General features: G+C 45.0%; 1 protein-coding gene across 9 annotated transcripts in view; it reads right to left on the bottom strand.

The window, feature by feature from the left end:
• LOC135112560 (nephrin-like) overlaps nt 1–27,500 on the bottom strand; it is a 216,705-nt gene that overhangs the window by 43,587 nt on the left and 145,618 nt on the right. For all 9 annotated transcript variants that reach the window (XM_064027015.1, XM_064027014.1, XM_064027011.1 and 6 more), the window contains exons 8-10: nt 17,802–18,112; nt 16,572–16,725; nt 15,930–16,058 (exon numbers count right to left, since the gene is read on the bottom strand). In XM_064027015.1, coding sequence (XP_063883085.1) covers nt 15,930–16,058; nt 16,572–16,725; nt 17,802–18,112 — 594 coding nt within the window. The remainder of the gene's footprint in view (nt 1–15,929; nt 16,059–16,571; nt 16,726–17,801; nt 18,113–27,500) is intronic.

Genomic DNA, 27,500 nt, shown 5'->3' with positions numbered 1-27,500 from the left:
CTTCCTCCATCGCTCCCGATATATATTGCTTCCATCCTCGTCTCCAATACTTCCCTTTCCCTTCCTCATGCCCGATACTTTCCTCCTTCCTCCTTTCCTCTTGTTATTTTTCCTCAAGGGAACAGAGACGCAGTATAGCTGGACTGGAAAGGACTACCACTGAAGGTTTTCCTCCGACCATTCATTTTTTTCTCTTTTGTAATCTCTCTCTCTCTCTCTCTCTCTCTCTCTCTCTCTCTCTCTCTCTCTCTCTCTCTCTCTCTCTCTCTCTCTCTCTCTTTCTTAGTACAATGCCCTGCTTCCTGCATATGACTTAATTTTCCGGAGCCTTAGTTTCACATCGTCCTTATACAAAACTCTCAATTTGCTCGACCTGGGGAGGAAAATCTGTTTACAGGAGGGATCGTCCTGACAAAGAGCCTTCCAGCCCCGCCCTACGCCCGACAGTCGCCTGTGTTCTGGGTCTTTCATGTGTGTTATTCGCTTCGCCTCCCCGTCGTCTTGAGAGCTTAGGAGAGGAGGAAGAAGAGGTGTTGACGATGCGAGGAGTTGCACGCTTCGTAAGTCCTGGTCGGGGACAGGTGGTGTGTGAGTGTAAGTGTTGTGAGAGAGAGAGAGAGAGAGAGAGAGAGAGAGAGAGAGAGAGAGAGAGAGAGAGAGAGAGAGAGAGAGAGAGAGAGAGAGAGAGAGAGAGAGAGAACGTGGAGCAAGAATCGTTTTAACATTTGTTTTTACTGCAAACACTGAATTCTATAACTCTTCTCTCATTTCTACTTGGGATCGAAGGGAAACTATTATTACTCGTTTTCTTAGCATTTCACAAAGCTTCGTTCTTCATTACGCTCCATTCTGACACGGTGACGAACTTGTAATTCCTCGCTCATTAGGTTGGGCTTTCCCTCACTCCCTCCATCCCTTAACTGACCAGTTCTCGACCAAAAGCCACAAATTACCTCACCAGCCAATGTTTACGAGTCACCCATGTGGTATCCGAAGACCCATCTCACTCACTCCAGTCTACTCCAGACCCATCGCTTTCTCTCTCTCTCTCTCTCTCTCTCTCTCTCTCTCTCTCTCTCTCTCTCTCTCTCTCTCTCTCTCTGTCTCTCTTTTCGGTCCCTCGACGCTCTTTTCCATCCGCAACAATCTTTACTGTTTTTCCCTAAAGTTCATTTCCCATTTTTGCAAGCTTTTCCCTTTATCGGACTTTTTCAATATTTCGTTACTTCCCATTTCCCGCGGCTCAGCTTCGGAGCAAGGGAGGGTTATGTTACACCCGTTACTAATTGCATAGAGTGGTGTGTCATGTGATCCGCCACAAACAGATCACCCATAAAGAAAGATGTTCGATGCTGCGCTACACAAAACCACTACAGTCACAAATTTCCTCATACAATTACAGTACGCATTTGTCGTAGTCGCTTCCTAGACTTCTACAAGGTTGAGTCAGAACCTCACTCAACCTTTCTAGAAAACTCATTCAAACTGAACGACCTTTCTCAAGGGACTCCACTCCAGCCCGACCAGACCCGCGGGTAAATGGAGGGAAGGGCAGCACGGACGAGAAGAAGGGAATGGAAAGAACAGCTGGAACGAAACGCGGGGAAAACTGAAGCGCTGCAGAGAGGCGGTCAGGACTCGGAAGTGAAGAAAGGAGGCTTGAGTAACAGGGCGTCGTGAGAGGCAATGGATGCGGTACGAAGAAAGTCGATGGTGCAGTAAATGCACATTAAGGCTAAACACCATTATGACTCGGGTCCGCCACGATAAAAAAGAATGACCGTGACGTGGAGATAGGAGGGAAAATTCAAAGGAACCTAAATATGACTGAAGAAAATGAAAAGTAGAGGTTTTAGAAATAGTATATGGAGAAAGGGAAATGAGGAGCAGGAGGAGGAGGAGGAGGAGGAGGAAAGAGAAAAGGCGAACGAGAGGGCGGAAAGATTCTCAAGAGAGATTGGTTAGCATGAGGTGAATATGGTTGGCGTGTGGGAGGATGCGGTGAGAAAGGAAGCTAAGAAGGAATCAGGGAGCAGCAAGGATCCCAATAAAAGGTTTCAGCAGCCTTATGGAGGAGGCTTGCAGATGGTGCCTCAGATAACCTTAATGGTGGCGAACCTTTGGGAGGGGCGGCCATTTATGTTTTCCTTCTTTTCTTTCCTTTTCTTTACCTCTCTTTTTTCGCAGTCCATCTTATTTGTTTCTCTGTTACAAGATATCTAAGCAATATGAACGTTACACACAGGATAGAAAGAAAATTATATACACATAATCTTTTTTTCCCCTCCGTCAGGTACAGGATGGATGGGCAAGACTTCAGAATTTTCGGTCGAGTGATGCTGGAAAATTACGTTGCATGAGATAAACGGGCGAAATGTAGGGAGCTGCTGGAGTCCTCGTGCCTTGGGAGTAACACTAACACACACACACACACACACACACACACTACATGGGTGGTAAGACTCATGTTAATGTCTACACGTGCGGGTTAGAATGACAAAGCTGAGTTGGTGTGTAGTGTAGTTTCCATTCTCATCTGTCCGAGCTAAGCTTCCCACGCGTTCACAACTCAGAGAGAACTTTAAGTAAAGTTACATGACTTCTTTTCGTGATGAAATTAAAATAAGTAATGGTGTCACTACAAATGACGGTAACGAATTTTAATGGATGAAATAAGTAATATCTTTTTGAAGGCTAATCTAATTCTGTTTGTTTGTATTTGTGTTTGTGTGTGTGTGTGTGTGTGTGTGTGTGTGTGTGTGTGTGTGTGTGTAAGAGAGAGAGAGAGAGAGAGAGAGAGAGAGAGAGAGAGAGAGAGAGAGAGAGAGAGAGAGAGAGAGAGAGAGAGAGAGAGGTTGTAGATTGGTGCAGGCGCGCGCACACACATACATCCTCCAAGCCCTCTCTCTATGACAGCCGCCGTCAGCCTCCCGTCAGACCAAACAAACCGCCCGGGAACTGAGTTATTTAAAGTCAACTCTCATGTAAACACATTTAGATAAAGGGGAGAGATAGGGCGGACTACTGGCCCCCTGGGAGGCCGCGGACGCTATCAAACACCCAAAGTCGGAATCGCTGACAAGAACCAGGTAAACTCCGGATTGTGAACGTAACTCTGAACACCACACAACTCGGCCAGCGACCACTGGTGCCGAAAGATAATTACAGGTGTACAAGGGCGGGTGTTTGGTGGTCTGGGGGTCGAATATATAATTTCTGACTTAGTTTTGGTCGGCTTCAGTCTCAACTTTACTCTCCGGTTGTTTGTTTTCAATAAAAAATCCAGACAAAGAAATACAAAGTCCTCTTGGTTGATCCACTCACTCGTGTTCAAAGGAAACTAACAATAAATGTAAGTATTGTTTCCTTGAAAACCAATTCCGGAAATGTTATGGGAAAGTGTGATAATAATTTTTGTTTTGTTTTACGTCAAAGCCAATCTGATCTTATTCGTTTACAAAGTTTAATACCACGTCAGTGTTTGTGACGTAAATGCGCAAAACAAAATACGACAAGGAAAAATCCATATCCATCTTTCCTAAATCGTGAAAACGTGACGCCCACACGCGGCACGACCCGTGGAAAAAATGCGTGCAAACTTTTACTTTCATCAAACATAAACTCAAATAAAACACTTTAAGCTTCCGACACAAATTAAATCATGATTACTAATAAACTATTTTCATATTACTATTGTTCATATATTAGCAAGTTTATAAATACACTTAACATACAAAGGGTTCATTATTCCATTTAGGAGCAAATTATTCCTCTATCAAGTTCCATCGCCGAATAGTTTGCAAACCGTGGCTAATTTTGACCGGGGCGGTTTGTATGTTAATTATTGAAGCACGTATTTTAACAATGAAAACTGTCCTACTCGCACCCAGCCGAAATTCAAATACTAATAAGTAATACATATTATATTTCTGGCCGTGATACATGTGTTCAGTAATGGAAGGCGTACGGGAATGGCTTTCTCCACTAATGGACACAGAGAGAATATGATTTGAGAGCCAAAGTTGTGTCCTGAGGTAGAGGGAACGGACGGAAGGGAGGAGTGGAAGCCGCCTTGGGGAATCACAGTGGTCGGTGGCAGGTGGTGGAGAAACTATGGGAGAATGGGTGAAGATAGGGTACGTATGTGAGTATGGGTGAGGAAGAGGAGAGAATGGGTCCTGAGGGAAGAGAGAAGTGGGCTGAGGAGGTGGAGGAGGACTTGAGTGTTTTTGTGGGAAGTGAGAGGTGAGTCGAGGGCAGTGGCAGCCGGTAGTGAAGTGGCCTAGGGAAGACAAGGGAGGTGGGTGAGGGAGTGGGAGAGGGTGGCTGGCTTGGTAGGGGTCTGGGACGTGGCTGTGGAGGCGGGCGTGAAAATGGTGAGCGCAAGAGAGGTGCTAATGACCAGGTGAGGAGCGGGAAGGAGCCACAGGTAAGAGGATCTGCTTCCTGGGTGCGCGGGACATTTTCATCGTGAAGGTAAAAGTAAAAATGACGCTGCAGGTAAAAAGGAAAAGCATACCTGAGGAAATTATATAAATGATGGCAGGGAACAAATCAATCCCATGAGTCTGAAAATACGTTGACGAAATTAATGCGTTTTCTATTACATGATTTTCTATTCCCTTCCAATGAACTATTTGCATTGCTGGAATTCTTTCTCTATAACCTGACACTGTAATAAAACATCACAATCCAAATGATAAAAAAAAAAAAAAAAATCACTGAGATATAATTCCCGCGTAGAATATCAACACGGCATCGCAAATAAAATCCTACACCTGAAAAATAAGTTGTTTTTACGCTCATTGTTTTGCCAGCTTCAATAGTTATTAGTCTTTATTTTCCTCTCAAAGGACGGCAGGAAGTGGTGAAGAGATGTCCTCACCAGATAGCATGATCGTCCCAACAGGCACGTAACAACAACCTCTACGTACAGGAGCATTACAGACCGTTTTCCCCAATCAGTATTGTGCCATTGTTATTACGGAGCTTCGGAGAGTCATCCTCAGCACCAGGTTAAGATAAACACTTACATAACCAAAGTACACACGCATACATACAAAGGTATATACACACACCATCTGCCAGTAAAGTACAATACTCATAATAGCTCGAGGTCGTTTGTGGTTCGCTCCAAAACTGCTACGACTTTATCAAATGCTCATTCCTCTGTCAGAATTTCTGAAGGGAATGATTACGTATTTAATAATCTTTCGAAATCAAGTTTGTGTAATTATTTTCTATAACATCTAGAAATCATAGTCGTTTCTGAATATCTGAGTGAATTTATGAACATTATCACACCCCAGACATAAAGTTCCCACATATACTTCCTACAATTTTCGTGTTTGCTTCTATTCTGCATGTCTTGTAACACCACAGAAGTATTTGCTATCAAGGAGAGTGCAATATATATTTTGCATTCCTACACAACTTATTTCTAATTTATAACGTCACATCCTTTTCCGTCCTTCCATCCTCTTTACTGTTTTCTCAAGAGCATCCTTCTCCAGCTTTTCTTCCCACGCCTCCCTCTCCACTTCGTCCCTCTTACCAGCTCTCTCTCTCTCTCTCTCTCTCTCTCTCTCTCTCTCTCTCTCTCTCTCTCTCTCTCTCTCTCTCTCTCTCTCTCTCTCTCTCTCTCTCTCTCTCTCTCTAAACATCACCCATTTTTCCCTTTCCACACCTTCCCTCACTATCCTGACTGGCTTTATATTCCTGGCGGAGACTTTCACTTTCATAATCATAATGACGATCTTCACGGCAGCATCGGCCCCTAGTGTACAGCATTTTACAGCGGTGTGGGTAACAGCATTCGCCTCGTGCGTCGTGATAGCAGTTCAGGACTTCGTGAACGCTATAATGCAGCGAAATGATGTCAGCAACTTTAGAAAAGAGGCAAGGATGAAAAGGAGAGAAATATCATGCACCTCAATGTATACCGGCAGCTCGTCTCTTGCTCCTCCCCTTCCAAGAGACCAGACATGCAATTATTCAGTAGTTTCATTGACGTTTTGACTTACATAACCAAAATAGCCAGAGAGACGGGAATCAGTAAGACCTAGGCAATAATGATTCATGGTGGTTGGAGATGCTTTGAGGGCAGAAACATGTACCACGAATATAGAGGGGTAGGTCGACAAGAAGGGAAGCTGTGTTTCTTGCCAGTCTTTGTCTCGAGCCGCAGTTGATGACGTCACCATGCGGGAGCGAATAGTGGATGACAGTCGGCAAATAATGCGGATGAGTGGGCAGCCAAGCGAGCCCTGAGATGACCTCCGAAGCCCTTCGGACGAGGCTGAGCGGAGGAGTGGAAAAAATACTTTCGTAATGAGAAAAATGGAGAAGAAAATGCCAGTTATCCGCCTCGGGACGCGGCTCTGCATGGCGGATCCGGAACCAGTCGGCCGACACGATTGTAAACAACGGCCAGACAGACGGAGGTGCTTCGTGAAACTGGTTTTTGCTTCTCCTGCAGCGAGACGCGGCCGGGAAGGTGGCTAGCCTAGCGTAAAGCCTTGTGACTCACCCCAGGCCACTGCGAGAAGGACGAGCACCGGCAATATAGTAAGGCCGAGCCTACAATAATTAGTGGCAAATTTTAACGTGTGTGTGTGTGTGTGTGTGTGTGTGTGTGTGTGTGTGTGTGTGTGTGAATTACTGGGGTACATGAAAAGGCAAGGGTACAAAATATCAAGATACAGGAGCAGCGAAATACGAGTCGACTCTTTAGCGAGCACTCAAAAGACAAAGTTGAGGAGCTGCGGCGTGGACGAAGAGGTCCGGACGTCTTTAAGGCTGCTGGAGGAAATGAAAGAGGGAGAGGAAGCGACCGATTACAATCTGGAGGTGCTACCCTTCGTAAACCGCCGCGTCCTGTGTCCTCGAGGCTCCCCTGAAGGCTCCTGTTGGTCCTAAAAGAGTGAGAGCGTGAACCCAAGCGGCAAGAGTCTTTCAGTGTTAGAGGAAGAGCTTTGGGTCACGCCAATGAAGAGACGCCTAAAAAGTTTATTTTTCATTGAACCGGTGGAGCGAATTGTTCGGAAAGTTTATCAGGAACTAAAAAGGTAAAGGGCAAAAAGTGCTCAAAAATCCATGCCGGGGCCTGAAACCCTCTGATTGTTTCCGTCTTGTTAGCAATCCCATCCGAGCCGGCGGATAAGGGTGATGAAGTCGACCGAAGGACAGGACTGACTAGGACTTAGGAGTCTGATGGGGTTCCTGTCTTGCTCCTCCACCTAGCATCACCTGCCCTCAGGCCCTGACGCGAGGGGGCCTGCGCTCGTGTAGCTGTCAGGGATATCAAGGTCACCTTCAGCCTAGAGGGAAGCAGCAAGACCAGAAGCTGAGCACCGGATGGTCGCCGCAACAACATTTGTTGGTGCACCGGTTCCGAGAGGAAACTATTAACGGCAACACAACGGTCGGATTAAAACTTTCCTTTTTATCACTAATAGCGGAAACAGAAAACACTCGGGACTGAAACACCAAAAAACTCATTTATTCATTTCTACATTACGAGACAAGACACCAAGAAATGTGTTTCTGACACTGTGAGGAAGAACGATCTTTAAATTGAAAGCCAATAAAATCTGTTGACTCATCTTTAAAACTTTGTTACATTATTTTTTGTACTCTTGCTATAAACTTAATAATTTTACATGTACTTATGAAAATTATATATACCCTTTTACAAACTAAGACGTCCCAAATTTGTTTTGATATATATATATATATATATATATATATATATATATATATATATATATATATATATATATATATATATATATATATATATATATATATATATATATATATATATATATATATATATATATATAATCTTATTTATTCGTTTAATTATTTTCTGAAAACTTCACTTACGATTTCAATAATTCAGTCTCCGTATTTACATTATGCCTATTGAAACCAGTTCCCCTAACCCGGTCTCTGCTGCTCTTGACCTTAGTTCACCTTGCCTCTGCTCCAGTTTTTATACTTCCCTAGCGAGTTTTTTGTTGTGCGCCTCGCCTGACCGCGGCCGAGGCGGCAACGAAAGTGGCCACTCCGGGTGAGCCTGGAGGACGCCTCCTGATGTCTGGCCTACCTTATTCTCGAAGGAACCAGTGTTTACTTGTTTTTGTGAAGCTGACGTCAACCTATCTCAGATTAGAAAAAAAAAAAAGATCAACAATAGAAAAGTCAGCTTTCTTACTGAATCCCTCAGGTAGGATTCAACTCATCTCTCGTCCATATGTACGAGTATAACCTGAATTTAAATATTCATATATTCTTTACCTATTTCGTTGTAACTGTCAAGGTTAACGTCGTAAAAGAATGAAAATTCCTGGAGTTTTCGCAGCCTACGCTCATCACCTCGGTCTGAAAGCCGGACCAGCTGGTCATCTAGCCTACCAACCCTCAAGACACTGACTGGTTCAGGCCATTCTCGCTCACTGCCAGCAGACTGCCTGGATACTTAACTTATGTTTGAATATTTCTGACACGTACAAACGTGTTCTTTTCTAAATAATACGCAAAAAAAAAAAAAAAAAATGCTTTACCATCATAACCATGTCTATTATTGCCAAAACTATATAAGATAAAAAAAGTACAGTTCATCTAGCGTTTCTTCAATTTAACAACGTGTGGATTGTACATAGCACGAGTATGAGTTTCGTTACGACGTTAGGTTTTTTTTTCATTTCCTCTCCTTCACAGTTCGCAGACACATCAGTACATCAGAGAGAGTGTGCAGCCTGGCGGGCAAGATCAGTGAGGCTATTCACTAAGGCTGCGGTCAGAGGACGATAGTCGTCATGACTGAAGATGATTCCAAGACTGGTCCAGCATGTAAAGGAAGAGAGGATGGGGAGTGGGAGAGTGGAAAAAGAGGGAGCGGGGGAAGGTTTTGCTTCAGTAATACAGGTTTGCCGTAGGCAATTCAAAGATGCGAACAAAGGTTAGACTGTAATTATACCATGAGACTCAAGTCAGTGGCTACCTCAGCACTGCTTGGGAAGCATCGCATGGGCTGGGAGAGTCAAGTTGCGGGAGTCAATGAATAAATCAAATGATATGTAAATAAATAGCATTGTTTACAGAAGACAAACATTCTTACGACCACTTATAACAAATGGGTGTCTGTGAAGACATTATTAACCAAATAACGTGTTGTTTGCCACATCATTAGAATAACATCAATTAAAAAATAAAGAAATAGTCTTTTATAAGAGTGTTTTTAAATATCAGCTATTTAGAATAGGCTTAATTCAAAAGTAGATTGTGTCTCTGAAAGTAACGGCAGAGAGAGAGAGAGAGAGAGAGAGAGAGAGAGAGAGAGAGAGAGAGAGAGAGAGAGAGAGAGAGATAAATAGATATGAACTTCTGAGGTAAAATACTACGTGACATGCATGTAAAATAAGAATGGTGGGTGGAAATAAGCACACTCAAGGTGTAATAAGGAAAGTGTGTCGTTGATTATCGCGGGTCGCGGTGTGAGGGTTGCTATGGCGGTCAGTGCCGGCACGTGCGGGCTGGCTGTGGTTGCGTGGCAAACCTCAGGACGTGTGTGCGCGAGCGCTGGCGCATGTGTTCTTTTGATTTAGCATGTCAGTAGTGTTACTGGGTTTTGTGTAAGTCCACACAAAATCACTCTCTCTCTCTCTCTCTCTCTCTCTCTCTCTCTCTCTCTCTCTCTCTCTCTCTCTCTCTCTCTCTTTCTCTCTAAAATGAATAAATTGATGAATAAGAATGGAAGGAAAATAAGACAAGTAACAAAAAGTACCCCTTATCAGGCACCGCCATATTTGCACACGTACACGCATTTCCAGTGTGAGCACTTCGTCTTGCATTAAGGTTCTCTTCGTTCAGACCCAATGCTGACTTTAATGAGACTCAAACGCCTTAAAAATTGTATGCAGTGTGTGCGGGGCGTGTAAGGCTTAGGAGTGTCGTTCTGTATGTCAGTGAACTAGTTTCTCCTTCATGTCAACACGAATCTTTCTTTTACTGTCAACACCACTTCTGGCCATGCTGGAGGACGAGTGTTTTGCTGCACGACGGGGGAGGGAGTGAAGGAGAGAGGGAGGGAGCAGCATCCGGGAGACAGGGAGCAGTTTTTGCCCTCTGACTTTGTATGTTGATGTCCTGTGTTGGTCACGCTGGCAGCTCCTTACTCTGCTGTTCTCGTGCCTACTCGTGCTAAAAGTTTCTCGAGAATCCCCATTTTCTTTACGATTTATGAATAAGATATTTTGAATTATATTAAACTCTAGAAATAATCAGGTTTTATATGTTATAAGGAGAAACAAATTTCAAACAATATTATTCTTTATCGTTATAAAGAAAAAAATAAGACAATGAAATATCGTAGAAAATGCAACATATCATCTGTAACATACACACGGTCACTCGTACACGCAATAAACATCCCTTTCAGCCTGACACACACGTATTACACCACACCACCACACTCCCGGCCCACGCACTATCACAAACACACATCTGATCCCACCCACACACGAGCCACTCAACTTGTCTTTCGTGGGAAGGTGTTAGTCGTGTGGCCAGGGGGCCGAGCATGGGCTGGGAGTGGGAGAGGAGAGGCTACCCAGACAGGCAACTCCTCCCTGCTCGCCCGCCCGTGATGACCATGAGTTGGCGTCTCTCACTCACCCACACCAAGTCCGCCTTCAGTCATGCATGTACCTGCCTTCTCCCTCTCATCCATTTATACTAACTCATTAACTATCTACGTTCACCGATCCATATACAACGCCCCGCCTTCAACCACCCACACAATTGTCAGCGCGGCGCCATAGCAAGGCAGGGGCAGTGACTAGCGTGTGAAAGTTGATATTTGAGAGGGAAATGACATGCACGCCAACTAAACTATCATGTTGTGAGTATCTTAAAGAAAATAGTATACCCAACCCCTTCCTCACGTCACTCGAACTGACACAATAAATGCTCTAATGACACATGATTTGCGTTTTCTTTTCTTTGGTGTGTAAATGTAATTCAGAAGGACGACTCAAGTAAAAAACACGAAGCCCTAGGGAGAAAGTTTTCCGTGGGACATAAAAACTAGTCTCGTTTGAACGTTCTGTGTTGCCTGAGTCCCGAAGCTGCTAAAGGAAAAAATTCGTAGATAACCAGTACAAATTTGGCAAACCCGAAAACTGATAAATTTGCAAAAACGTCCAGTATTCTCAAATAATCGATGCATACAAACAACTGGCTGCAATAAACACACATATAGCTCCTCAGTTTATATTTCATGCATAGGTAACAGCGTATTAGTGACGCAATCTCAGAAACCTCAACTTCAGCCATAATGTTCAAACATAACACGAAGAGGCAGCTCAGAGATCATTGTGGAGGAGAGGAGGAGGAGGAGGAGGAGGAGGAGGAGGATGAGGAAAAGGATGAGAATGAGTTGGTGGTGATTGTGGTCGTTGAGTCAAGTAGGAGACGGGTAGCGAGCCTATCCGTGGTGAAGGAAATCAGTGAGCAGTGTAAGGTGAATTTCGATTTGAACGTAGTATGGATATGCACAACAAGTGAATACTTACGATTGGCTGAAGGGCAATGATCCTTGTGGCACAGAAAGGCTATAGTGAGTTCCATTAGTTACAGGGGTTACATGAGAGGGAAATATCTGTGGTTTCAATGGCTAACTGAAGGAAAGGTGTGTGTGTGTGTGTGTGTGTGTTGCCTCTAGCTCCATCCACCAAGACCGCGATGACGACGCACTATTTTAACGCCACCTAGGAGAAGGAAAGGGAAGTAGACCAAGAGCTTTGTCTTCCTCCGCTCTGCCGCCCACGCCCTCCCTTCAACCCTCAAACTCTACTCACCATCTGCAACACTCTTCCGCCCCCCGATAACCTCGCCACCCACCCGTAACCACAGCAAGCGTCCCTACTGACCACTTATCCCTCATACCCCTCTTCCTTTCCCTCCCCGGTTGGCTGTCAGTAGCTAGCAGTCCCGCCGCGCCGACAACCCGCCCACACTTTCATGAAAATCACTTCCCTTCACCTTCCACTTTCGCGTCGCTCCGCTCGCGATCACCCGAGGCGAGACACGTGCGCCGATTAAACATGATGATATTTTTCGCTCATAAAAACGGCTTTCACCGCAAGTTTTCCCGCCGGTGATATGCGGTTCACAGGCGTTGATTCAGAAACGTGAAAGTGAGTCGGCCCTTTATGCTTTATGTAACGTCGCTTTTTTTTTTATTTATTTTATCTTTTTACTGCTTTTACTATTAGTATATATGGTATGCACGTGAAATTCGGTCACATTGAGTCTTGATCTGCAAATATGCGTCCGTAACATGTGAAGTAAAGCCTAAATATCAGCAGGCACAGAATGGAGGGTATAACTGTTCACGGCAGTCACCAAATTTTGCACAAAACGTCAGGGAACCCCATCAGTCAGCGTGAATGGGATGACAGATGAAAGCACTGTGACAGGTTCCGCTTCCGCCACCACAACCACCGCCCACTCCCTCCACAATCGCTCCACACCACAACTTCCATCACCATCACCACCATGCAATCATCAACCAAACCAACACAGTAACAGCACCAAAATGCGTGCACCATAGAAGGCAAGAGCAGTAGCAAAAGCAGTCAGGCAGCTTGAGGACGACACAGGGAGCACCACGCCCTGGCCTCCGCCCACTTCACTCTTGACCTTGAGCTCCACCACTCTCGTCTCAGGTTCAAATAATTGCGGGGAGCACGAGGGCCGAGCAGGAGGGAAGTGGCTACACTCGGCAGCGTTAATGCACTCCTAACACGTCACGTTCCTCGCACGCGGACACTGACGAGCTCCGCATGTCTTGATATTTGGGACAATCTAGATTTTACAGGTTCGTGATAGAAGCTCGTTTTCAAAGGGCAAATTTAATACTAGGATGGCAATATTCTTAGCAGTAATGTTCATAATCACTCACCACCACTCTAATTTCAAGTGCCTGTACTACAAAGCAACAACGTGTTCGGACAAAGAGTCAACACCGCCCCTCTCTTTCTACAACCCAGGTGTTGACGGGTCCGCCTCAGCGGCAAACAGGTGTAGTTTACTCAGACGGGGGCAACGAGAGGTTGCAAGTTTAATCTCTCGATACCCCCTTGACCTGCTCCACTAGGGTTCAAGATCACGCTCCCCTAGGTCATCTTCTGTTCGCGCCTTGCGTATTTTTTGCGGGCTTTAAATTTATCATCTGGGCTCGATCTCTTCGGATTTCTGACAACTCTTCCACCATCAATAAAAACATAAAAGGTGTATGCAAGCACTATGGATATCACAGCGAGGCAGTGGGCATTGGTGGTGGTTACAGCAGCGGTGCTTGGAGTACACATGCATTTTGTGAAAAAAAGGCGTGCAGTGTAAGTCGGCAACACTGTTGGCAGTAGGAGGGCACTTCTCGGCTTCCTTCACCTTGAAGCAGGTCTACAGTTTTCGTTCATTTTCCACTTTCTTTCGGAATGTTTTCATCATTATTTTATAACTTTTATTTCGAGTGAAAGCTCAAGAGATACAAAATAGGGAACACAATGGAGACAAACAGCTTAATCTGAAGCTTCAATCCTACGACGTAAATACGATGAATAATTCAAATCTGCTGAGAGGAGCAATCGCTGCGGCTTCAGAGGAAGACTGCGCCGCGGGCGTTGCCGCGGGCTGCGCTACACACGCAGGAAGTGATGCCAACTTGAGATCAAACACAAGGCTTTCCATAAAGGCCATAATTCGCAAAATATTGTAAAAAGCTTGCGTGTAGGGTGATGGACACTGGCGAGGGAGGAGAAGAAGACTGCTGACGCTGACTCGGACGAGACGATGCAGTAAATTTGTCATAGATGTACCCAGGTGGCCAGCGATGCACCTGACTTGGAAAATCAGTCCCATTTTGCAGCGTTCACCTTCATGACCAGAGTGCATCAAACGCGAGTCAATCTGCATTATATTCGCTGTGAGACGCAACTCTTTCTTCGCTACCACTAAGGCAGCGGCGAGTCCTCGTGTTTAGGGGCACGAACGTTACGAGCCATAACCTTCCCTTTCCTTCATTTATCAGTTCACGCCAGGATACAATAGTTGGGAAGATCCAGCAATGACAAATACGACTTCTCCAAGATCCAGACCCAAGCGGCCGGCAAACACTGGACCAGAATACCGAGCCTGGAGGCCATTCATCACAGCGGCGTCTGGCGGACCCTCCTAGTCACCTCTGAGGCGCCGACCTTCTTTCATAAACGTTCCTATAGGCAGTAATAATTCATACTTGAGGGCTTTGGGTTGTCACATCCTGAAGGGAAGACTCTGCTCAGAATCTAAACATAACTTTAAACCTTCCTCTCACCACCCTAGAACACTGGCGCACAAAGATAAATACCAACCCATACTCATAGTAATTTTGCTCCAAGAAAGTAGACGGTAGGGGGAAGCGCTTCAAAGTGTAAGTAAAGCCTTGGGTATTTACAAAAACTTATAATGTCTTGTAAAATTGGAGTTGGCACATTGAAGGAGCTCTTTTCTCTACTCTATCTCTCTCTACGACCTTGTGCTCCTCCTCCTCCTCCTCCTCCTCCATGAATGTCCTCCTCCACCTCCCGTCCCCGGGCGAGGAGTGGAGCATAGCGAGGCTCCAGCAGAATAGTCTCAGTGGAGGGAGAGGGAAGGGGTCATTTTGGGTACTTTTTATCCTTTGAAGTGGATGAGGTGAGAGACATGTGGAGCGACTGAACACTCCACGCAAAATTCACCCTTACGCTCGGGAGTCTTTGGGGTAGATGTGTTGCGTGTCTTTTAAAATATGGCAACGGGAACCACTAGGAACTGCCTCTTACTCACATTCTCTTACTCCCTTCCCATGCCTTTCCTCCCTCCCTTTCCTTTCCTCTCCATTTCCCTGCCAGGCCTGTCCCTCCATCCCTCCCCGCAGTCCTGGACACTCATTGCGGTGGAACAAGAAACTTTCGGGGTGACGGTTTCCCATTTTCCTTGACCCTAAGGAGGAAGCGGGATCCTGGGAGGGGGACAGGCACACGATGAGAAGGGAGACCAGGTGGTAAGGGAGTGGTGGCAGGAGGAAGAGTGATGGGGGGAAGAGGGAAGGAGGGGCTAGAAGGGTAAATTACTCTGAAGACTAGAACATTCTTCCTCGCCTTCACCTGAAGACGACAGGTGAATGGCTTTGTGGGCTAAAAATACGAAACATGGAAAAAAAAAAAACATGAACAATGCCACATGCTCTCGCCAGGAGAGAGTGAAATAATAATGATCACGGGTAATGCATTTTAATGTTGTAAGACACTCAGGTGGAGGTGCAGCGTGTGAGCTGTGCGGGGGCTCCTCTCTTTTCCTTGAATAATTAAACAAATATCAGAAATCAACTTCAGCTTATTGACACGCAAGATTTAGTGCCTAGTCAATTAATGTCACAGTGAAAGGGCAAACAATGTCAGACGTCAGTTTTGCGTCACAACTACAGGGTGGATTCTAGCGCAAACACGCCCTCGACACGGCGGTGCGGGGGGCATAACTGCAGTAATCTGTGTGATGGAGAGCCCACCCGTCTAGAGAAATCATGTCAATAATATGCCACAAAATTCCAGACCAGAAGAGAGATTTCAGCACCTTCACACTGCAAGACATACAACTCCCTCCGTCAGCACACGCCACACACGCACACAATACTTAATCACTTGAGGTAACTTTAAGTGAATTTGTTACATGATACATGCACGTCAAGCATCGGTGATCATTCATACTGACACTCTACAGAACTGAGCCTTCATGTTTCTTTCAGTATCAGGCTGAGCCATCTTACTCAATCCTAAATGTTTGTTGTGTTGACGGAAGAAGATACACTTAATATATGTATATAAAGAAACAGGTGTACTTACAGTTAACTCTCAGCGTCACGGACTGTCGGACGGCCTTCTGCAGGGCGGAGTTGAAGGCCTGGCAGGTGTAGGTGAGTCCGTCGTCAGCTGCCGTCAGGCTGAGTGTCAGCTTGTTGACAACGATCGTGCCTGAAACAACGGATGCAAGAGACGTCAATTCAAAACAAGGCGTGGAAGCCTTCAAATGTTAAGAGGAAATTGTTCCCAAACTTTTGCAACAGGAATGAAATCTGTAGAAATAAGTAATACGATTTAGGAGAAAAGAAGGAAGCCAAGGGAAATGAGGAAAAGAGGGAAGTCAGTATATAAATTCACATATTTGACATAAAAAATGAGGACATCCTGAAAGCCGCTAACAAGTTTGCAGTTCACTCCAGCTGCAACATAAAACCTCCTGGTTTTTTGAATCCCTGAACTGTCAACTAAAAAAAAAAAAAAAAAATAGCTGTCATTCCCTTCCATGGTCAGTAAGGTCAGGCTGCCAGCAATCGCTCCAAAAGTTTAATGGAAGTTTCATGGAATTAAAACACTTATCGGTTCAGTTAATTATTTCCTCAAGGATTTTCTTTTTATTTGAGCTTCAAGAGACTGATTGACGTGTGTGTGTGTGTGTGTGTGTGTGTGTCTACGAGCGCCCCGTACCTCCGTTGCGGGTGTGGGAGGGGGGCTGGGGGCTGCCGGACATCTCGTAGCCCTCCCTCAGCCAAGTGATGGTGGCGGCAGGATTGGAGGGGCCTGCATCGCACGTGAGGGTGGCCTGCTCGCCCGCACGTAGACTCTGCGGACTCAAGCTAATCTGTGGGGGAGTAAAAAGGATACATCAGTTGAGTTAAGGAGCAAGTAAGAACATCCTTTGTTAAACACCTGACTTGCATTATGCTACACAGTGAGCATAACGTTAGTTGTTGACGCCACGTGCGGTGCCAGTGATGGAGGGTAACTTAATTGTATCTATCAACCTATTTTAAAGCGCTATAAACTTTAATGAAAATCGACTGAAGCCCAAAAAGACAAAAATTATGTATAAAATCGTTTCACACACACACACACACACACACACACACACACACACACACACACACACACACACACACACACACACACAGACAGACAGACAGACACACACACACACACACACACACACACACACACACACACACACAGACATACACACACACACACTATGGACTGTAGCAGTGGTCAGGTCACCCTCGAGGCGTCATCTGTCAAGGTCGACACCTGAAGTGATGCGCGGAAGGCAGGAAACTTTTGAAAGGAGGTGAGGCGAACGAGAAACTAGCAGAGGCAGAGATGTCAATAAGGAGCAGGAGTCACGACCCCCACGACCAATACGGAGCGAGGATTTTGCTGACTCGACCAATAAGGAGAACAGACGCTGGCGAAGGTCGCGAAAAAGGGGGATACACGAGGGACTAGAAATTTCGACTTTTTAACGATATATCGGTAACAAATATCCGCTACATGGAAGCAGCGTAAGGCTGGAGTGTTGGGGCTGCCAAGCACGAAGGGAAGTGTGCTATGATGCGAGGGGGTGGGGCAGTGTGGCTCACTGAATCGTCTAAAACACCTCGCTAATTTTTTTTTAAGAGAGGCAAGAACAGAACATAAAACAAGAAATTTGAGTTAGTTTTAGAGCTTCCTCCTTCACAAAAGACTGAACACTGACCTGTAAAAGTGACACTGACCTTGGGTGGGGCAGTGTGGCTCACTGAATCGTCTAAAACACCTCGCTATTTTTTTTTTTTTTTTTAAGAGAGGCAAGAACAGAACATAAAACAAGATATTTGAATTAGTTTTAGAGCTTCCTCCTTCACAAAACGCTGAACACTGACCTGTAAAAGTGACACTGACCTTAACGTTCTCCGGAGGGAAGTAGACGACCAGGGTGGTGGAGATGCTCACAGGGGACGCCGCAGCAGCGTTGTGCGCCTCACACCTGTACTGCGCACCGTTGTCCTCAGGCTCAGCGATGATGTGAACTTCTGCCGAACTAACTCCATCCACATTGTGTACGCGGGAGGCGACCTTCTGCCCGTTGCGGTACCACTGGAGATGTGCGACGGGGTTGCCTCCTATAGAGACACAAGTGATGACCTGTTCGCTGCCCACGCTGATCCCTGTACCCTCGCTATAGCCGCGAAGGTAGGGTGCTTGCGGAGGTCCTGCGGGGGAAAGGGCCAGTTTAAGAACACTGTATAAGCAAATTGCAAAGAGCTGAAAAGTAAGAGGGAGGAGTTCCTGTGAAAAATGTGAATATATTTAAAACTTTAGGGGCCGCTTATCCTTCGTGCCGCGTGTTTGAGTGGTGTGTATCTCGTAATGGCTCTTCCTCCGGGTGATGAAGTTTTCTCGTGCATCAGCATTGCTACGCTCCCTCTGCGCCTAACCTCGTTTTCTCCAGAGTTTAAGTGCTTTCCTGTCACGTTATTATTATTATTATTATTATTATTATTATTATTATTATTATTATTATTATTATTATTATTGTTACTACTACTACTTCTACTATCATTTACTATTCTTACGCAGTTACGTATTTGGATTTGTACAAGAAACTCCTCCAATTCCTCTTACTTTTCCTTTCCACACAATCCTCCCTTCAATGCCCTTATCTTCTTTCTTTTCCCATCCACGTCCTTGCCTTACTTCGATGTTCTTTCAAACTTTTCTCCTACACTTGTATACGAATCTTCCACCACCTTGCTCCTCTTCCTCCCTTTCTCCTCCTCCATCTCTAACCCTTAACGCTCTTCCCTGTCCTTCCCTTACCTCTCCGGCCATCCCTGCCACATCTCAAGGCCCTCAGCTAATAACGTCTCCAACAGCTTCGGGTCACATATATTGCGGTTAAGAACGAGTGTGGGAATCCAAATATTTTCTTTTTTTCTTCCCCTTGACCACAAGTGACCCTCTGACGGTCTGCGAGGATGTTATCAGTTGCTTTAAGGACCATTAAGCGACAAAAGATGTGTGAATCCGGTGAAATTGATTCCGACAGGAGATCTCGGGTTAAGTGCAAGGGCTCGTGGCCTCCCCGTGCTTACGGTTCTATGAGGCAAGAAATGGAGGGAAGGCTGGAGGTCTTTCGCACCCAGAGTCCCTTAAACAGCCAGCAGGTAAAGCAGTGACTGAGCTACTGCCGGGAAGATGAGGTGGAAAATACGATCTGATACAAGCATGAATGACAAGGGATAGAGAGATCACTTCAGGAAGGCGCTTACCTGATCTTCACATCACGTCACGTTTCTGCCAGCAGTATTATACTCTTCAGTGTTGCTGTGTTTAATGTAAAGGACGCGCCGTTGGAGGAAAATGGCACACAACGAAAATACAATATCGTTAAGGGAACAAACTAAAACTTTCACGTCTCTTGCTTGTCTAGAGAATGTTCTTTTTCCTTGGCAGGGAGGAAGAGGTAGCCAAAAACGGACACGTCAGGAGGCTTCGCATTATCATAAGAGAATAAATCTGAATTTCAAGAGAGTTTAATAGAAGCAGGTCTAGTTTAAATTTCGGCCGGTAATGGAAGGCTTTTTCAATATTAAACAAAGGAAATCTATCACTATTCTTTCCCCTGATGACGTGATAAAAAACTGTATAAAAGTCAAATAAAATCTTGTCAGAAGTCACTCTTAAGAATCCGTGGGAAAATATTGGTAAATCCGTTGATGATGTCATATCTTAAAATATGTTCAAAATATCAATCTTTTTTTTTATGATTTTCCCTGATATAAAGTAATTGAAACATCCTACAAGGTTCATTGGGCGTTCTGCAGCAGAACTACCTGCCCATACAAAAGCCGTGTATTTTTATCGCCAGCTAACCAGCCTACAAATATTGCCTTTACCTTAGGCTCTTGTCACCTTAAAAAATACTTCATCCACAAGAATCTTTCTTGAAACTTTCCGAGACACTTCCCATAATAAAATTTGTTTTTCGGTGCCCCGCCGCGCGGCAGAGGCCCCGCGCTGCCGCATCACTCACTCTGGGATATAACCATCTAAGCCCCCATCCCCTTGAGCCGCGTCCTCCTCCTCCCCTTCACGCTTCATCTTACTCCTTTTTCCTTTTCTTACTTCTCCCCTTCACCCTACGTCTTGCTCCTCCTGCTCTTCCTCTCCCCTCCTTTCCTCTTTAACCTCTTCCTCCCCCAGGCTTGTATATCACATCATCAGGACGGCTCATCAATCTAACATCCGTGTCCTACATTAAACTAGAGGGAAAAATGTTTGATATCACATCCTTTCCATCCTGCCTCTCCACGCCCACAATCTCAAGGCCGCAGGGGTCACGGTGCGGGGACGCAGCCTCCAAAGAGTACCTCCTGGAGCAGCGTACGGTTCATGAATATTGCTGCGGCACACGGGCTTTTTTTCCCTTAGCGACCCTAAACGGAGGCGACTACGCGTGCATGAGATTCAAGAAACTCCGAAATTCTTATTGAAATTCTCAGGCATATGGCTTCCATCATCTATCTTAGCGTGTCAGCGCCCCGAGCAGCAGGAAATTGGAGAGATGCTGAATTTTCTCTACGACGTCTCCCCCTCCTCCACTCCTCCCTCTCCCAGTTCCCCTCTTTCCCTCTCGCACCCTCTCACTCTTTCCACTCCGTCTTCCTTTCCCTTGGACTCTCCCGGAAATCTTGCAGTTTTATTGATCTAGAACTTTAGTGAGTTTCTATGGAAATTTAGGTGTTACATGTGTATATAGGACCAGTGGTGGTGGAGGGAGAGGAGGAGGGGGAGGAGGAGGGAAAAAATGTGGAAACAGTGGAATCGGATAAAATCGAGGAGAGGTAAATTATGATATGACCACGCCATAGTTGCGAGAGACGTCTGTTTCAATACTCTCTCTCTCTCTCTCTCTCTCTCTCTCTCTCTCTCTCTCTCTCTCTCTCTCTCTCTCTCTCTCTCTCTCTCTCTCTCTCTCTCTCTCTCTCTCTCTCTCTCTCTCTCTCTCTCTCCCGTCCCCAATACTCTTTCCCTACGCTCTTTTTCCTCACAATTCCCCTCGCGTCCACGGCTTTCCTCCTCACGTGCGAGTCGGTAAAATATATACATGCTGGTACCACATAATACTGTGCTGGAGGCGACACCGTTTTGACCCTAATATGGTTTGTTTTTCTTCCTCCCCCCTCTGCTAATTGAGTAGGAGCAGCCAGGCCCACGGGAGCCCCAGGGAAATAATAATGTCAGGGGAAACTATGCCTGTCGGTAGCGGCTCGGGGAGGCACACTTTCCTAGGCCATTATGTTTACCAGGAAAATGTTATTGGATTCCCGTCTAATTTCTATTATTGCTATGATGAATCTAGCGCTGATATATGACAAAGTATGGAGATGGATTCAAAATTGTTGGTTGTAGCGATTATTGTTCATTTTCATGTCGATTCTGTGTCGTCTTTACCTGGCTTCTCTTCACCTCCAAAATTTTACTAAATTGCAGTCTAACTTCAATCCTTATTACGATGAATTTGATCTGTCACAAAATAAGAGGGGGTTCTAAAATTATTGGTTTCGTGGACTATTGCTTCCTTTCCTACATCGATTCTGTCTCGTCTTTACCTCGCCTCTCTTCACCTCCAGCCGCCTTACGACCAGTGCCCCCTCACCTGCCCCCGCGCGTGCAGAACCCCAGCTGCTCGTGTCCTCTGAATCGAGACCAAGCCACTGTCACGTCCCGGGACTAAGACAAATCCCTTGGCATCTATTCAATCGCTGGGGATGCGAGCCTGACCCTCTGGTAAACTTGTGCTTTCAACACCAGAGTTCCAGAGGGGTTTATATCGAAGTGGGCGGGAGAGAGGCTGAAGGAAAGAAAAGACTGAAAGTAGGATACGAGGAAGGTTCAGTAAAAAGAAGAAAAAGAAGAGACAGAGACAGAGAGAGAGAGAGAGAGAGAGAGAGAGAGAGAGAGAGAGAGAGAGAGAGAGAGAGAGAGAGAGAGAGAGAGAGGGGGGGGGGGGGGGAAGTGAGGAGGGGCGTTGAGGATGATGTAGGAGATAATTACAAAAGAGCAGGGCAGCACGTTGTGGCAGGAAAAGTGCTGATGAAGAAATATTTGTTGCCGTAGGTGAGAACAAAACACAACAGGGAGCGTTGGAGGGAGGGAGAGAGAGGCTGAGGAAGGGAAGCGATGAACACGTCACACGATAACACACATAAAAAGTGGGGAGGGAGGAACGCTGTGGGAAAGACGTGATGTGGAAAAGAAGTAAACACAAGAAGGGAACAGAGAGGCCAAAATGGAATAAACATGTGAAAGAATAATGAAAAAAAAGGGGGAAGCCTCGAAAAAAAAAATAAATAAATAAAAATAAATAAATAAATAAATATATATATATATATATATATATATATATATATATATATATATATATATATATATATATATATATATATATATATATATATATATATATATATATATATATATATATATATATATATATATATATATATATATACCGAGAAAACGTGGAAAATATAAATGGATAAGAAAAATAAAGAGAAAGTCGATACATTATAACTACATCTGACAAGAATGACAGAACCTATTTTTGAGGCATATATTTCCCTTGGCGCTGCCCTCAACGTCTTCCTCCACCAGTCGTTCTCCTCTCCTCCTTCTCCTCCTTCTTCAAGCCAAGTGCACAATGGCTGTTTTCTGGCCGCCGTTTTAGTAAAAGGGCGAGGTCGTCGGCGGATATGACAACCCTGAATAATCTCAAACGCAGGGCGAACCTCAGGGAAGAGTGAGTAGTCTTTAAAGGAAAGACTCTCTCTCTCTCTCTCTCTCTCTCTCTCTCTCTCTCTCTCTCTCTCTCTCTCTCTCTCTCTCTCTCCTTATCTCCAGCGCCACTTTTTCTCATTTTCCTTTATTTACCCTCTTCTCTATTTCTCACATCTGGGGAGAGGCGCCCCGAGGTGGAATGGGAGGCGTCCTTACCAGTGAGATAAATAGCAAGGGAGAAAAGCACAGGACAGAAGGAACGCCGCTAAAGAAGAGAAGAGAGAAAGAAGGTGAAAAGAAGAGGAGACGAGCGCATACATATGATAAACGTATAAATACAAAGGGAGTGAAATACTTGGGAGCGCAGGATACTGAACACTAATTAAGGATATTCAAGCACGAACAATGAGAAACCCCACGCTAAAAAAAAAAAAAAAAAAAGTGGATAATGAAGCATCGTAAAATTTACAAGTATACGAAAGCAATTAATTTTCTTAATGCTTCCTGGTAACGCTGCAAATGTTTTAACATCAAAGTAAGAAAAAAATGGGGTGATTGTGAATTGGGGAGGAAAAAACAAACAAAAAAACAAAACAAAAGCACAGAGAATAAACAAGCAAGAAAAATCGTAACACGCTCATGGAAACAAGTGGGAGTGAGGGAAAATAATGGGTAATGGAAGCGATGACAAAGATTAAGAGGGGGAGGATTAGACCCATTTTTCCTCTTTAGGTGATAGATATTTGAATAGATAACACAGTGGCATTGATAGCGGGGCGGGTGCTGACGAAGATGATGATAGGAGGGGGTGATGAAGATGATGGTGGAGGTGATGTCGGGGGTGATGGAGGTTACAAGAGGGGACGGCGCGGAGCTTAGGGTTACGAGGATGATGGTGCAAACGGTAACGATGATGCTCATAACAGTGGCAGTAAAGGGGATGTTTATGTTACGTTATGCTTGCACAAGAACCTTCCTGAAATCTTATTATTACGTTTTCTAATTATAAACCAACAACGGTGACTCATACGTTCTTTTCAGAGGGGGTCAAAACTGGAAATAATTAAGGAAATGAAGGCAATGAATAGTTGTTAAGTAAAATATAAGACGACTTTCTGACAACAATACCAAGGGTTTCTAGTTTTCTTGTGTCAGTTCTGGACAGACTTCATGGTAACTTATTCAGCGGAGTGAAATATTAAACACGAAGAAAAGTAAGGTTTTGTACTGTGAGAGAGAGAGAGAGAGAGAGAGAGAGAGAGAGAGAGAGAGAGAGAGAGAGAGAGAGAGAGAGAGAGAGAGAGAGAGAGAGAGAGAGAGAGAGAATATACAGAAAACAATGTATGATATTAGAGTATGGCCTGGTTGGCATACACGAGCATAAAATACGAACAGAACAGGACAACAGAAATAACACAATGAAGGGAGAACTGTAAATAATAAGTGATGCGACAAAAATCACGACAATGCAGAGCAACACGAAAAAAAAAAAAAATCACGGAACAAAAATAATCTGAATGAAACAGTGAAGAGAGAGAGAGAGAATAAATAACACACACACACACAAAAAAAAAAATAATAATAACAAAAGAATACCTCATATACTTAGGAAAAAAAGAAAAAAATGGTGAAGAAAAAAAACGAAAAACAAGACAACTTACAACAAACAAGAAGAGCTCTGCATAAAAGGGAGGCAAACAAGAAAGAATATAACAAGCACCGGGGGAGGTCTTTTTACACTCTTACCCACCTTCGGCCACAACCCCCAGCATTATAATTATACACACGAGCCCCCTTGAGTATGCCTGAGGGGAGGAAGACGTGGGGCGAGGGACGAGGAGGAGAAGGAGGAGGTGGAGGAGGACAACGAAGAGGAAGAGGAGTGCAAGAAGAGTGAGACCCTGGCGAGGAGAAGAGACAGAGGGAGGGAGTAAGAGGTGTGTGAAAACAGGGAAGCAGGCACGTCAGGGAGGAGGCAGCAAAGGGAAACAGGTAGCTCTTTTGCCTCTTTCTAGAGAAAAGGAATCCCGGCGGAGAGGGGAGCGCGGCTGAGGCTTTATGATGGGTGGAGACAAAGGGTGTTCCCCGGAGAGGACAAAGGGTGACCAGGCACTGTGTTGGCTGTGTGAGTCAGAGAGAGAGAGAGAGAGAAGAGAGAGAGAGAGAGAGAGAGAGAGAGAGAGAGAGAGAGAGAGAGAGAGAGAGAGAGAGAGAGAATGCACGCACCATCGTCATTTCTGGGCCCAAATTACCTCCCCGCCCCACAACAAAAAATTACCCCAAATCCACAGCCATACTGTTTTCCAAGGACCACCACCACCACCACCTCTGCTATTCCAGAACCACCACCATCACAGCACCAAGACAAAAACACGCTACCACCCTCTTGATTAGAGTAAGGACCAGCGCTGCAGCGAATTCAGTCAGGTGTCCCCTCTATTTCACTCACTGTCCTCATTGTTCTGTCCTCCCGAAGAGTCTTAAATTAGGGGGTAAGTTATTCCTCATCGATATCAGATTTTATTGCCTTCCTAGCAGGAGATATTAAGGTGTCCTCCTCACGTACACCCACCAACCCACCCACCCACCCACCTACCTACACACACACACACGCACACACACACGCACATTCATCTGAGTTGGGTTGGGTGTTAGCAAGGAAAGCCATTATGTGTGAACGTAAATTGCAAAGGGTCTATGCATGCTAAGCGCTCGGCATAGCGCGGCACCTTGTGATGACTCAGAGGCTACGACACTATAAGAGGATATCAACGAGGAATGAGATTGCTGAGGTAAAGTAAACCACTTACACATTTATGATTTTACTGCCACAATATATCGCGCACATCGGCAAGCTGATTTGAAGGAAAGAATCAACCTATAAAGCTGAAAATAGCCAAAGTGTTTACAGTTGAGCGCTATAGTGACCAATGAAACTAACTTGTGGGGTTTCCTTTGTGCGGCGGAGAGCTTCCCACGGGTCTCCTTTCGTGCGAGTGCCACTTGTCAGCGGCGGGAACTACCGTCAATAAATGTTTCGTATAAAAATTAAGTTTGGTTTTAGAGCTTTTACCTTTGCAAAACATTATCCAGAAAGCTATATTATTTTCAATACTTTAAATATTCATACCTTACTTAATGCAATCAGGTGCTGTAATGTGAGGAATAAAAAGAAAATATCGTTGCGAAATCTCCTCAGGTGAAACGAATGCTAGAAACAAAAAAAATATACATATAAATTAGGGTTTTGCTTCGAGTCGTTTCCATACAGATGAGAATTCTTTCCATTTCACGCAGTCACCCTACAGGCTCTGGCGTCAGGCGCGTGGGAGCGCGACAGCGACGACCAGTTTGGAGGACAGGGGAAAACGACTGGTGTTTGGGTGGCCATGGCAAGAGGCTTTTCTTTCCCAACTCTTGCATACAAAATATATCTGAACTGATAACAATATAATTCTTGTTTTAAAGGAAGTGTATAATAACTTATGTACACTAGACAGACACCGAGTCATTATTTATGAGCAGGACTGAAGCAAACCTGAACCACAGTCTGGGTTGTCTCCAGGTTACGTGTTCATCCACTCGTGTCCCTATTACAATTCGTCTCTTTCAAGCTGTTCTTTCATGGAGAAGAGGCACTTTTTGCAAATAATCATAATGGAGTATGATTCTCTGCCTTTTAGATATTAGCCGCGGAACAAAAGCAGGCCAGCGGCTGGGAAATGAGAGCACTGCAACGTGGCAGCGGTCCATCCATTACCGGGCCGGGAAAGCAAAGCGAATCACGAGTGCTAATTTTTTCCAAGCGGACACATGCACATTTCTATACTGCTGTTTTAATTTTTAGGCAGATTCCTGAGCTGGCTGACCGGGGGCTGACTCTTGACGCGCTGACGAGAGATAGCTCCTGGTGGTGCGCGCTTGTGTGTGTGCGTGTGTGTGTGTTTGTGGTGGGGAGGGGAAGGGAGGAAGTTTATTTCAGCAAATGTTTATTCAATTGCATTATTTTCATCCCACGCAGCTATTCAGACGTCCACTGGCTATTCGGGGACGGCAGTTGATATTCTCCGGCGCGCAAGTGGATGTGCGTAAAACCGCGGGATTCACATTAGTGCTGGACCTTTGCGTACATAAAAGGATAAACCATCAGCTGAATGACAAATTGAATCACAAATAACACCACACATACGGCTTGTTTTTGGCTTTTACATCATGGGTGACATTTCCTTTCCCACCAAATGTTACTGCCAGTGGATTCATATTCGGACAAGCTTCTCTCCGCCGGCAATTCCAGGTCGCTGCCACAAGCCTTGAGGGCGGGGCGCGAATGAGGTCCTGGTGGGATAAACGAAGCTACGAGTGGTGTAATTGGAGCCTCGACGTAATTTAGTTCATGCTGCATTGTTGGCGGTGTCGACTCCACCTCTCGCGTGTACTCAATCCCGGCGAAGCGGTTGGCTGAGCAGCAATTTTTGTATTCATATTTGCATGTGATGACTGGAAAAAAAATGGGTCGATATGGTAGAAAGTACGTAAAAAGGTTGCAACATTCTCTCTCTCTCTCTCTCTCTCTCTCTCTCTCTCTCCTCCTCCTCTCTCTCTCTCTCTCTCTCTCTCTCTCTCTCTCTCTCTCTCTCTCTCTCTCTCTCTCTCTCTTGTTTTTCTGACAAAGTATGCAAATCAAACATCAAAAGTTCTCGTCTCACAAGACAACGCTACACGGCTGCCTTCAAACACCAGTTGAGATTAAAATTCGATTCCACTAACTTCGTGTCATACTGTGCTAAGCTACTCAAAATTACTGTCGCCCATCCGCCC

The sequence above is a fragment of the Scylla paramamosain genome, chromosome 24 (genome assembly GCF_035594125.1).
Source record: "Scylla paramamosain isolate STU-SP2022 chromosome 24, ASM3559412v1, whole genome shotgun sequence".
NCBI lineage: Eukaryota > Metazoa > Arthropoda > Malacostraca > Decapoda > Portunidae > Scylla > Scylla paramamosain.
The sequence above is the reverse complement of the archived record's forward strand: the minus strand, read 5'-3'. Positions and strand labels throughout refer to the sequence as shown.